This window comes from Scomber scombrus, chromosome 14 (assembly GCF_963691925.1).
Source record: "Scomber scombrus chromosome 14, fScoSco1.1, whole genome shotgun sequence".
In the NCBI taxonomy this organism is placed as follows: Eukaryota; Metazoa; Chordata; class Actinopteri; order Scombriformes; family Scombridae; genus Scomber; species Scomber scombrus.
The window spans coordinates 21,066,035-21,078,767 of record NC_084983.1 but is presented as its reverse complement, the minus strand read 5'-3'; the positions used below and the strand labels follow the sequence as shown (position 1 = coordinate 21,078,767).

General features: G+C 37.1%; 1 protein-coding gene across 1 annotated transcript; it reads right to left on the bottom strand.

The window, feature by feature from the left end:
• Nucleotides 1-2,910: 2,910 nt before the first annotated feature.
• LOC133993883 (solute carrier family 22 member 4-like) lies at nt 2,911-9,912 on the bottom strand. The gene is made up of 10 exons (XM_062433006.1): nt 9,505-9,912; nt 9,001-9,104; nt 8,754-8,908; nt 8,111-8,282; nt 7,432-7,558; nt 5,011-5,111; nt 4,530-4,744; nt 3,855-4,037; nt 3,416-3,551; nt 2,911-2,989 (listed from the first exon to the last, which is right to left on the bottom strand). Exons 1-10 carry the CDS (start codon nt 9,910-9,912, stop codon nt 2,911-2,913), a joined length of 1,680 nt encoding a protein of 559 aa, XP_062288990.1.
• Between the last annotated feature and the right edge of the window lie 2,821 nt (nt 9,913-12,733).

Below are 12,733 nucleotides of genomic sequence, written 5' to 3'. Positions count from 1 at the left end.
AGAATATTAAAAATACAGTCATATGCCCATATGAAAGATGTTCCTCACTGCAATCATTCCTTCTGTTCATGTTGTTATGACCCATCCATCTCTGGCTGCAGTGGTTCAATTGGTAATTTCTTACAGGAACTGGCAGTTAGGGAGTGTCATGTTAGGGAGGGCAATGTGGTGACATCTGGCTAGGTCTCTACCAAGGCAAATATCAGTGTGCTTGTATTCTCTCTCTCTCTCTCTCTCTCTCTCTCTCTCTCTCTCTCTCTCTCTGACATTTTCTTCTGCGTCCCCTTCAAATGTGCTTTGAATGCAAGTGATGTGGGCCACACAGTCATTTTGTGCAAAAATGTATTCAGGAGTTGATCTGAAGCTTACATAAGGCCTCAACAGTTTGAGTCATATCAAGTGGATATCTGCCACATTTACAGTCTTTTTAGCATCAAATCCCCTATTTATGTTTCCCTGTTGACCTGCAGTGGAAGTATAGTAACATAAATGATACTTTGGCACTAAACATTTAAAGGATATCTACTTGATCTGATTACTTTGGACAGCTGAAACTTCATATTAGGCTAATCATTTTTTAAAATACATGTTTGCACTGAAGGAGGATTTTGGCCCCCATCACTTTATGAAGTGATCTTTGAGTGGCCAGTATGAACAAGAGGAATGATTATGAAGAGATTGTAACTGTGGGGAATGGATATATGTATGGCGGCGGATATACATCTGTGGTATTGATGTTGTTCTTGTAACCTGTGAAGTTGTTTGTGTAATTCCCGTGGATGTACGGAATGTGAAAATATTATCCTGGAAAGGACAATAAAATCTATCTATCTATCTATGACGAGAAAAAAAAAATGACAGTGTTGATTTAGGCACCTGACTATTGTTATAAGACATACAAATTGTGAATCCATCCTTTAAAGAGACATGCTGCTCATGGACATATTTGGCGACATCTCGTGTATATTTATGATGCAGCATTTATCTATTTTTGACCACCTATGCTTCAGAGAACGACTACTGTCCAGTGGAAGAGTCATTTATAGACATGTTATCAGTTACAGATATGGCAATCGATCCAAATAATAAGCACTTATTTTTATTTGGATAATGAGATGCTGAAATTCTCATGATTTTTTTTAATACGGCAGAATAAGGAAATCCTTTTGGTTTCGACTACTGTAGCCCAGCAAATATTTCATATAAATCAAATATGGGTTATATGTGATATGTAAAATATCACATAGCCTACAAAAATAAGCATTACACAACAAAACGTAGGAAACATAGGAAATTAGGCAAGCGATGAATAGTATGCTGCAATTTCGTTGTTTGCACACTCACTTTCACTTTGTCATTTTCTTGTATTTATTTTAAAACAAGAGAAACGCGCAGAAAACGAAAAGAAACCAACCATAAAAATATAATTACAGGTCAATGTAGTGTTGTATGGTCTTTCACCGTCTAATTTCATGAGACTATTTCTTCGTAAAACAACATTATAACCATGTCTATCTGACGTTAGTTATTTTGGTGTGTGTTTGTATACTAAAGAATTTACAAGCGATGTTGAGGAGAAAACTCACCTTGATTTAATACAGCCATCATATTATTCCTTGTACAGGTAAAAAAGAGAATATCCATCCATGAGGTAAACGTTTGGATAACTTGAACAAAGAAGCTAACTCTTCGCTAGTGTGCCAGTATGTGGTTTCGGTTTTATTTCAGTCATCGCCTCAAGCGAAATTAGAAAGGTTGCAGCAGAATTATACCCACAGCTGCGTGCCATGGGCTGTGCTCAGTCTGCCATCTCATCCTCTCCACAATGGAAATAAAATGCAATTGCAACTGCGATTTGGTTACAAAATGCAATACTTAAAACTCACTTTTAACTAGAATAATAATGCGGCAAAGGTTCCGTTTATTTAAAATGCAAAACTTCCTGACAGATCTGAAAGTGAAACAAATGTCTTTCCACGGAAACAGGTGACGCGTCATTAAAGTGCTTTCCCCTTCGGCATTCAAAGCGTCATGTATCACGTTGATACATGTGAGAACAATGGGCCCATTTAATTCATGATAGATTTTTGTTTTATGTCAAATATTTCTACAGTTAATGGAGAATAACTTGCCCTCACAAGCCTGCTTGAACCCATCCAAGCTGTTGACGGGCGTGCCTCTGCAGAAACACGTCTCACCATGTGGCTCATTAAGCACTGATGAAAGCTTGTACTGCGTTCTTATTAGGAAAAATTATCTCCATCTATCCATCCTTTATGTGTTTTATACTTAATGATCTCAATTTCCATCTTTAAATCACAATGCATTTCGATCAGTAGGCTTTAGTTCCCAGGACACCAAGCATTGAACATTAGAAACGTCTGTCATAAATAATAAAACATTTAACATTTTAGGATCTTGAAGTACAGGTTCATTGATTTTAATCACCTGTCCTATACACTAAATATGTTTGCTATGTTGCTACAGATGGCAACTTACACCAAATGCTCATACACTGAAATTCATAGATTTATTCAGTGGTGTGACTGTTCGTGAGTCAGCATCTCACTAGAGTAGATGCATATATTCCCTTAGTTCTTCACTAATTTGACAAATTAATTGATTATTCTAGTATGAAGACATACAAAAACATATAAAAACATGCCAGTTCGTGTTTTTATTTATAGATTTGTATAAACTGATTTCCAATGTGCCTCACAATAAGTTACATACACAGGACATGTAAATGCAATAATACATAAACAACACTTCACAAAAACCAATACATCTTATAGGACAGTAAAAAGCTTTAGATCTTTAAGTATGATTTACAACGTATAACTTGCAGTCTAGTTACAGTCTCTGAGCATCAATGTTGTTTCAAGACAGAACCCCTTAGGACATAATGAACTATAACTTGGATTGTTTTCTTTGATCATCAGCTATGTTCTCTTCATCCTGTCCTTCCTCTTCTTTCTTTCGTCTTCGCCTGTTGGAGTATTGAAAAGACATTATGCAAACATTTAGTGAACAGTGATAACAAACTCAATAGGTCAGACAATAGGTTTCTTTCTAAAAATGCAAATACCCTAGTGTGTTGCATGTTAAGGTAATAAAATAATAAATGGTTTACCATCTGCACTGAGATATTTATTTAGTTGCATTTTTAATCATTTTTCCCAGTGTTGCAGAAATAAAGAGCTTCTCCTGATGTAATAATGATCTGGTACGAAATGCTTGCCACAGGATAACTTTAATGATCTTAACCTGAATGATAGAGGGGTGTTAATCTCTGAACCAATAAATCAATAGACATTTTCTTTTAACTGCCAGTATTAAACAGTGAGGATAACCTAAAGCAGTGCACCTGAGTGAAAAACTTTGGCCAGTAAACATAATCAGCACGTAAACTCACCCGCATATCTGCTGCATTTGTGATATAGTCTCTGGTAAAGGCTTCCCATACGTTTCTGGCAGCAGGAGACACAAGAGGGCACCAGAAATGGCAAAACTTCCCATCAATATGTAAGGGAGTGTCTTATAGTATTGTCCTGAAAAAAGAAATAGAATATTATGATAAAGGGAGAGAGAACATAAATGGGATTTTTAATTAAAAAAACATGGCTACTATGCTTCATGTACAAATGGCAATGTAACTTTCCTTCATTAGCAGAAATAAGTCATATTAACAGTTAGTAGAAAACTTGACTTTGAGGTTGTGACAATCAATCTTACCCAAAAATAAACCTCTTACTCTTCGCTGAAGGAATAATTGTATATATTACAATTGCTACCAGAAAAATGCCCCTATAGCATTGTCCAACTGCTCAAAATAGGAAATTAAATGTACCCACCCAGGTAAAGGATGAAGGGGGAGATGATGGTTCCAATGCGAGCAGCCATGGAACAACACCCCATGGCTGTATTTCTAATAACAGTGGGGAAGAGCTCTGATGTGACATTATACACCACACAAAATGCTGATGTAATGCCGAATTTTCCTAACATCTCAAGAAATACAGCCACACCCGGTAAATCTAGGGTAAGAAAAAATATGAGAAAATGAAATGACTCAACTCAACTCTTGAGAATCAAAATGAGTTGCATGTAAAATATTTAAGGCCCATTAGAGGTACTTCAAATTGATAATGTCCGAGTTTATCTAATCATATATTTTCAGCAATGCAAGCGCTGAATATTGGTCAGTCTACTACCTTGGTATGCACTGATATATCTCAACCACTTTTTGACTGATTGCTATGACATTTTGTACAAATAATACAGGTGATTCTTTTACTTTTACTTTAGCACCACATGAGTTGGCATTTGTGGTTTTAAGTGAAATAGCTCAACCTCTACTGGATGGATTGGGACACAATTTGGTGCAAACATTCATGTCCCCCACAGGATTAATTGTATTATTCTTTGGTGATCCACTGTCACTTTTTATATGGTAGTCTTCAGGCAAAAAAGTTTAATTTGTCCAGTATTTTGGTTAATGACATTCCCATCACCCTCAGCAACATTACCTATTGGAATGAGGTGAACACAGAGGATCATAACACCTCCCAGGAAGAGTGTAGAAGACTGACAGAGATGCCTGGAGCAATGCTGGAGTAATAATAAGGCAACTATATAAGCTGGCACCTCTGTCATAGCTGAAAAGAAGCAGTTTAAATAAGGGTCACCGTGCAGGTTTGAAGTGTTGAGGATTAAAGCATAGTAACCCATTGTGATGATGACCCTGTAAAGAAAACAGGAAAACAGGCATCAATATACACACTGAAATACACTAAAAGTTCATTATGAAGGGATCTCTTAAGGACCAGTATGAACAGGAGGAATGATTACAGCAAACATACATGTATCAATGTTCATATGGGAACCTTATGATTGATTTAAGACAGACTTTGTTTGTGAAGAATCCTTTTACCATTCCTGCTCTGACTGTATCTTGCTTTTAGTGCTAAACTAATTCAGATTATGGGAAGTGTGAAATTATGTACGTACCACATAAGTGAGCACAGTAAAATAACTGTCAATATATTGCAGCTGTGCAGGATGGCAAAAATGTTGTTTTTCTTGTCTTTCATAGCCAAAGCATCTTCAATCTGGGAAAAACAAGAGATTTGGTTGCAACAACTAAACTTGACAGGTCCAATCCTAAAATAATGAATGAATGAATGTAACATGTCACATTGTACTGCAGAGTATTCACATGACACCAAGTAAAGTGTGAAAAGGTTTAAGACAGGCACAGATGTTGAGGATATCTGTGGAGTCTGGCTGATTTAATCAATCCATCAATCAGTCAAACTTTATTTGCATTTCACCTTTTATACAGGTTAGTGCAATTTAAGTTGTTGAGCACTGACAAGATACAATGAGAAAGTATAAATGTCAATAATAATATAAAAAAGTAGATTAATACATATTAATAAAAAAGTGATAAAATTAATACAATACATTAAAAACAAAAAAAACAAAAATACATAAGGGGAAATTATAACATTTTAAAACATGAAAGTGATAATGAAGTACATAAACAAAAAGTAATAATCAAATAATAGCTATAAAACACCCTAATTAAAAATCAGGCCACAGAGGTGTGTAAAAGATGTCAACTCTTTTAGCTGCTCTCTTATACTGTATATTACAAGTTGTATCAGAAATGTTTGGTTTGACACCATTTGTTACACAGATTTGGTGCAAAATTTAACCATTTTGACCACTCGACAATTGATATGAATGGTCAACAAACCTTCCAAAATGCCACATTAAGACACTAACACTTGGTTCACGCATCCTACGTATTCCTCAGCGGTGTGTGTGAATCACTGAACTACTTCTGCTCGATGCTTGCTTTGTTTACACAGTAAGTGTTGCTTCTGTTTTTCTACATAGAGTTTGACTTTTGATAATGGCCATCAATAGCAGAATGTTTCATTATAGATTTTAGGTTAAGCAGTGTGTGCTCAGTTATGAAAAACAAATAATATGTGACGTGAAAGCAGCTTTTGTAGAGGCAGATATGTGTGCATCATAGTAAAATGTGAGAACAACAAGAGAGACGAAAGGTCAATAGTTGTACCAGTTGGGGATGTAGCAACAAGCCTTTTTAAGGAGTTGTTTTTACCATATCGATATCCCCAAAGGAGATCAGGAAGCCAACACTTACGAGAAAGTTGTTAGGTTTTCAGGAAATCAAATCTTGGCTGAACACGCTGGGTCAGTTTGACCTGACACACACACAATAACAAATGACGCCCACACACCAAACATTAGTATAAAAAGTCTGGATGGGGGCGTAGGTGTGAGCTGTTCTACTGTTGTCACCGGTTCGTTGGTGTCTGTAGTGTTTGTATCATTAATAAAGTCCCAATTGGCTGTTGACAGCTTCTGTTCTCAGTCTCTTACTTTTAGGGTTACTGAAGTCAAGTAATTATCTTACAATTTCTTGCTGAGGGAGATGTATTTGGTCGGGGCTACTTTACCTTTAACTTTACCAGCTAAACCCACACACCATATCTCCATCTAAACAGGTAAAACAAAGGCAGGAGTTCTGGTTTGAAATAATACTGAGGAACTCCACAGAATAATTAATGCTGTGATTTGATATCAAAATATTTGACATTTGGAGATTTGGAGATTGGCTATTGGATGGAGAGCACTACTGTTCTGGAAATTGCTCAGAAACCCCTTTAAATCCATACATCCTCTAAATGTACCACGTCTCTACATTGTGGTTAAGTTTTCATGAGGCTGTGAGATCAAAATAGGTTATTTTATACAGTGAGGTCAAGTTTTTTAAAAAAATGGTCTCGCTACAATGAAATGGCTACTATGGGAACTGACATCATCAGACATCAATACAATTGGTCTCAATGAATCCACATGAGTCTCAGCTTTCCAGTCATACCCAAGTTATTCAATTCCAAGACTGTTTAGGGAAGTACGCAGAAATATTCAAATACACAATTTTTAAAACAATATTGCACATATATGCAAAACACGGCATGTTATTTTCCCAATACTGTATGGGATTAGCATAAAGTGGCCATGTCCGAGGTGAGAGGTCAAGTGACTCTTGAACATGGCAATGCCAGTTTTTCCCTTGCCAAAATTGAACTCAACCAATATTGAGCATTATTTGCCCACTTCCCTTCAAGCAAAAAATAACATAGTTGGTACCAATGGATACCTTACGTCATTTAGTTTCAAATTATACCGATATATTCACTGTGGCTTTAAAACTGAGGCTACTACAGCCTTGTATACTGTTGTTGTGAACATGCAGGTACCATCCACCTAGGGGTGCTGCGGCACCTTCCACACGCCTACTTCCCATGGCCTTCTCTATTGTGACGTTTCAGATATTTGAGCCACGTGTAGTTTATGTTTACCTACACATGAACTTGCTGATAAGCTTACCTCAGCTGGTGTAAAAATGGCCTGTGGAAACTCTACATTATTCTTCTTGGCAGCGTCTTTCAGTATGGCCTCTGCTTCCTCCACTCTTCCCTGAGAGAGCAGCCAGCGAGGAGACTCTGGGACCAACCTGGGGAGACAAACACAGGGTGATATTACAGTGATAGAGATGACTGTAAAAACATGTAAAACAATGTTTTTTTTTGCAATTGTACAGTGAGAGAAATGGTGTGAACTTGACAGTGTTCTTCAAGTGGTAAAAGAGCACTGAATGTGTACTTCAAAACTGTAATTACTGTCAAAGGTCAGCCCCAGATTGTAAGAGAATATGCACTAACATAAGAAATGTGGTTCTCTCATTTGGTTTGTTCCCCTATAGTCATGTCCTTATTGTATTGTACATTTTGGGTCTTCCAATCACTGATTTCTGCAATTACCAAGATTGTCTGAACATTTATTTTTGAGAACTACAACCCTACGATCTTCTGCCGTATGTTACTTTTTTGATTGACACACTATTGGTGGTTTTGATGTTTCCAGCAAAACATTCAAAGCAGGTGAAGAACAGTACAGTACATTTGCATTGAAACTGTTCTCAAATCTTAATGAGAGATGATACCAAGCAGTGGAAAGGTGGCTGTGAAAGAGTGCAAGCTAATATATCACGCATGAATATTCTTACCACCACAGAGGTATGTAAATCAGGCCAGAAGCAGCCATAGGTATCAGCAGCATTTGCCAGTCTCGGAGGAAGTACCCAACTGCTGGCATTGCCATGTACCCCAAAGCTGAGCTCATGAAAACACCAAGGGAGCAAAAGACCACTCGGGCTTTTGCGTTCAGAATTTCTGAACCTGTGGACAAAAGGGGCAGAAAGAATCAAAATAAATACATGTTTCTGATTGCTTTATTGCTGGTAAATTCTGGTCAGGAAAATTTCCAACTAACTTTAGTGATCCCCTGTCTTTTCTTCTTGTGTCACCATGACAGCAATTGTGGTTTTGAGTGAGATGTCTCAATACTATTACATAGATTGAGATTTGGTTCATATATTCATGCACCTCTCAGAATGATTAGTTTGTCCAATATTGGTTTGTGACAACGTAACAACAAAACTAATGACATTTACGTTAACCTCTGTGTGCTTAAGGTTTACTGCTTATTAGAAAACGTTAGCTTGTTAAAATGCTAAACTGAAATAGCAACATGATCAATGTTGTCTGCCAAACATCATCATTTTAGCATGAAGTGTCACAGAGCCACTGGCATGACAGCAGAATATTTGTTTAAACAAACATGTTGGAAAACCTTATTGGAAAACATACCCAGCACGAATGCCACAATATAGTTGGAGAATCCCCCAGCACCCACAAAGAAGAAAATGAAAGTGAAGATCTCCCAGGATGGGGAGAATATCTGTGCAGTAATTGCCACAGTCTGAAGTGCCATCATGATAAATAGCGATGGCTTCCTTCCATACCTGTGAAATGCAGTTAATAGTTGAGTCAGTCACATGAAGTTTTTTGCATCCCTAACAGCAACATTGGATTGTTTTATGTGTCCAGAACAGACCTGTCAGACACCTGGCCTGAGATAAACGCTCCCAGTAGTACACCAACGTAATGGATAGAAGTGGTCAGTGGAGTTTTATATGCATTTTCACATACCAGGTCCCACTGAAAAAAGGTATACATTTAGTCAATTATTACTTATATATATTGATATTGGGAAAATGTAAAGTACTTAAATGTAATTATGATACTGTAATATGCATTTAATCCTTGATTACATTTAAAGCTGTAAAATAACATATCTAATATCCAACACAGCAACAATAGTAGCTCAACCCCCACAAAATGCTTTATTTATGCCCTGATCCATCAGCAATAATTGTATTAACAGAGACCTTTCTACTGCGTGAAGAGTGCTTCCCTTTCCTGTAGGTGCTTTAGTTGCAGTAATGAATGTGGACTGTGATTGCATATAACTTCACCTGCTTTGGACTACAACTGAGTAGTTTTGTGGAAACCTTGAAAATACCTTCAAAGAGAAGCTAATTGATGCCTTGTCACTCACCTCTGTGACAATGGTTGACTTGTAGATTTCTTTGCTGTATGTCCACCCATCCTGACAATGCTCCAAAGGAATTTCACTCACTTTCACATCCACATCAGGGACGATGTTGTTTTCAGAATAGTTCCTCACAATTTCCAGGTTAAGCCTTGAGCAAGAGCTACGTTTCACGGTGCCATCCACTGTCTCCAATGGTATTGTCACATTTCTCCATATCTCACTGAGGTTATAGTTTTCAGGTATGTAGCATTCATGAGGTGGGGTGTCACCTACAAATACTATATAGATGCCAATAAACCCGTTAGGGAGAATGCTGATGGCAAGTGCAAAAAAAATCCTTAGCTGGAAGGGTCCCCAAGATCCAAGAAAAGATGTGATGTTGTCATAGTCTCTTATTTTCAAGTTGCCCATTATGTCACCAAAATGCTTGATACTTAAAAAAAGAACAGAAAAAAGTCAATCAGACACCGTGCGAGCACTAACAGATGGTTAAGTATGTACAGCTGTACTCTACTGCTCTGTGACAGGCTTTTGAGACTGCCGAGCTCAAGCTCCTGAGTTCTACTTTTATATGCCAGCTTAATCTAGTACAGGATGTCACACAGTTACACACAGTACTGCGAAAAATAAGAAACCTAACAACACTTGCTACAAAATGCATTCAATGATATATCATTTAGATTTAGAAGTTTCAAGCATGTTTAAAACTCAAGTATTATGAAAAATACAATTAATTGCATAAGGTGTTTTCCTTAGTGAGTTAATGATTTTCAGGTTAAAGTAAAACAGTAATAAAACCTTTGTCTTTAGCATTTTCAGCAGTGCTTGACTGGTTTATTACAGAGGGACAAAGTCCTATAGGCTAGACGTTTTCTAAGAACTGATTAAGTACTTATTCAATGATTGCAATGGTATGTGTTCACTTCATAGATTGTCGACAGAGTTGCTGGGTATTTCTAAGATTGATACATTGATATTGTTTCATCTAGTGCCAATCAAAATTAATTATATGTGAATTAAATATAAGCATGACTTAGTTTTATAAACAATGTCACCTGTGAACTTTCTATCACAGAATATGACACACTGTCAGACAGTACTTCAAAGGCAAGTTTGGTAACTCCAAAGATGGATACATTTCTTAATTTTAAAACAGTATAGTCACACTATAAAAATCATTGCATACCTTATGGCTTTACAGTCTATATAAAATCATAATAGATGCAATGTGCTCCAGAAGTCTGAGTTCACCACCAACCAATTGTTTGTCAACAGATTAAAAGCTACACAGCATAATTTAGAAAATAGTTTAGTGTAATCACATTTTCCACTCTCTCGGGCATTGATTCAACTTTTCTTTTTTTTTTTTTTTACAGCTCCAAAATCTTCAGCTGGGTCAGGGTGACCCATGAGACTTTGGACTTCAGATTCGCCTGATGTAACAGCATTACATCATGTTTTTTTGGAAACACTGATAGAAGTCATTCTCTTCTCTTTGTCAACGTGTGGTTGACTCACCATGCTAGGATACCAATTGTAGTTTTATGTTTTTACTGTAAGTTTTGGTGGAAAAGTAGCTTAAACAGTGTTTCTGTATCGTATTGAGACTATCTCTCCACCCAGTTACATATTCCATACATATGGGGAATGTCCTCACCTGACAGATGATCTTGATCGACACAAGCTTCAGGAGAGATAGTCTCTTCACTCAGAGAGCCACAGATACAATGTAGCCTACAGTTCTCTGCCTGTAGAGTCTTTCAATCAATACATTTGGCCTCTGAGGGGCGAACGGGGAGAGTTGTTCAGATGCGTGGTCTGGGCTACAATAAAAAACATTTCTTTGAGTGCGGTGACCCACTTATTTACATTCAATTATTTGCTCACCTTAGCACGGGCATAACTTTTGAGAAAAGAAACGTCACGCTGCCACACTGACACTATCAAAAACTGTTTGCCCTAAAAAAACCCAAAAAAACAACAAACTGTTTGCCCTCGCCTTCACACTACCCGTGCTCATTACCTGGGGTTTACCTATATGCATTTCCGGTGCTATGCACCACCCACTGTTCAAACACAAAAATGGCATATACACATATATGGTAATCAGCATAACAAAGAAACAAAAATAAAAACAAAAATAAAGCAATAAACAAAAAATATATTATGGATCCAACACTGCCATTATTTCATCCTTAGAGACTTTGGGCCTGATTTACTAAAATCCCAAATAGTGGGTACTAAATTGCGTGCACAGTGCAATAGATTGCGCGTTTCGTTTGCGTGTGTTTTGCGGGTGATCTACTAAGAATAACTTCGTAAATGAAAACAGGTGCAACAGGGTGGAGACAGCAGTATTTAAATGAGGGTTTTGCGTTTCTGAATGGAGAGTTTGGACGAGCAGAAAGCTGCAAGCGCAAAATGAAATGTGATCAGGTTCTAGTGGAAGAGGTTAACAAATATATTGAGTTATAACAAAAACAAATATTACCAGAAAAACACACATATGGGAGAGTATTTGTGACAAAGTCGATGCTGTTAGTAAAATCTAAAATATTCCACTCCAAAAATATTAACACGGGTGGAAAAAATCCGTCCTGTGCGTATTCTGTTATTGTGCCTCCGTCTCCTCCTCTCCACAGTGACAAAAGTCATCTGTGCGCAGTGCGCAGCCGGTTAATACCTGCCCTTCAAAGGTATTATTTATAGACGCAGTTTTCGTCAGAAAAAATACCTTCAGGTTTGGTAAATCACAATGCCTGTGCTAAATAACATATTTGTATTTTCTCCTCCCTGTATTTTGCACACTGGGGTTGAAACGCCCCATATTACATATTCATTATGGCAAACGTACTAAATGGACAGCGCGTATTATCTTGCACAGTTGAAAGACGCAAACCTCAGTGCGCTGCGTTAGTAGCTCAGCTTGCACATTTTTTACGGGTGATGTCAAGTTTGCACACGTTTTTACACACGCAAACCTTTAGTAAATCAGGCCCTTTAAGTTTAAACAGCAGCTTGGTCTTTTCAGCTTTTGTGTTTAAAAGACAAAAACAACTCAGACTGTATATCAAGATGGTTTATATGTTCATATTTTAATTGTATGTGTGACAACAATTCAAGACCAATATTTCAATTTCATACCATAATGTAAGATCTAAAAAACTATATTTGCAACATTTCTAGATTTTTTTTTTTTTAGCAGGCATCAACTTAAGTGAATAAACAAAAC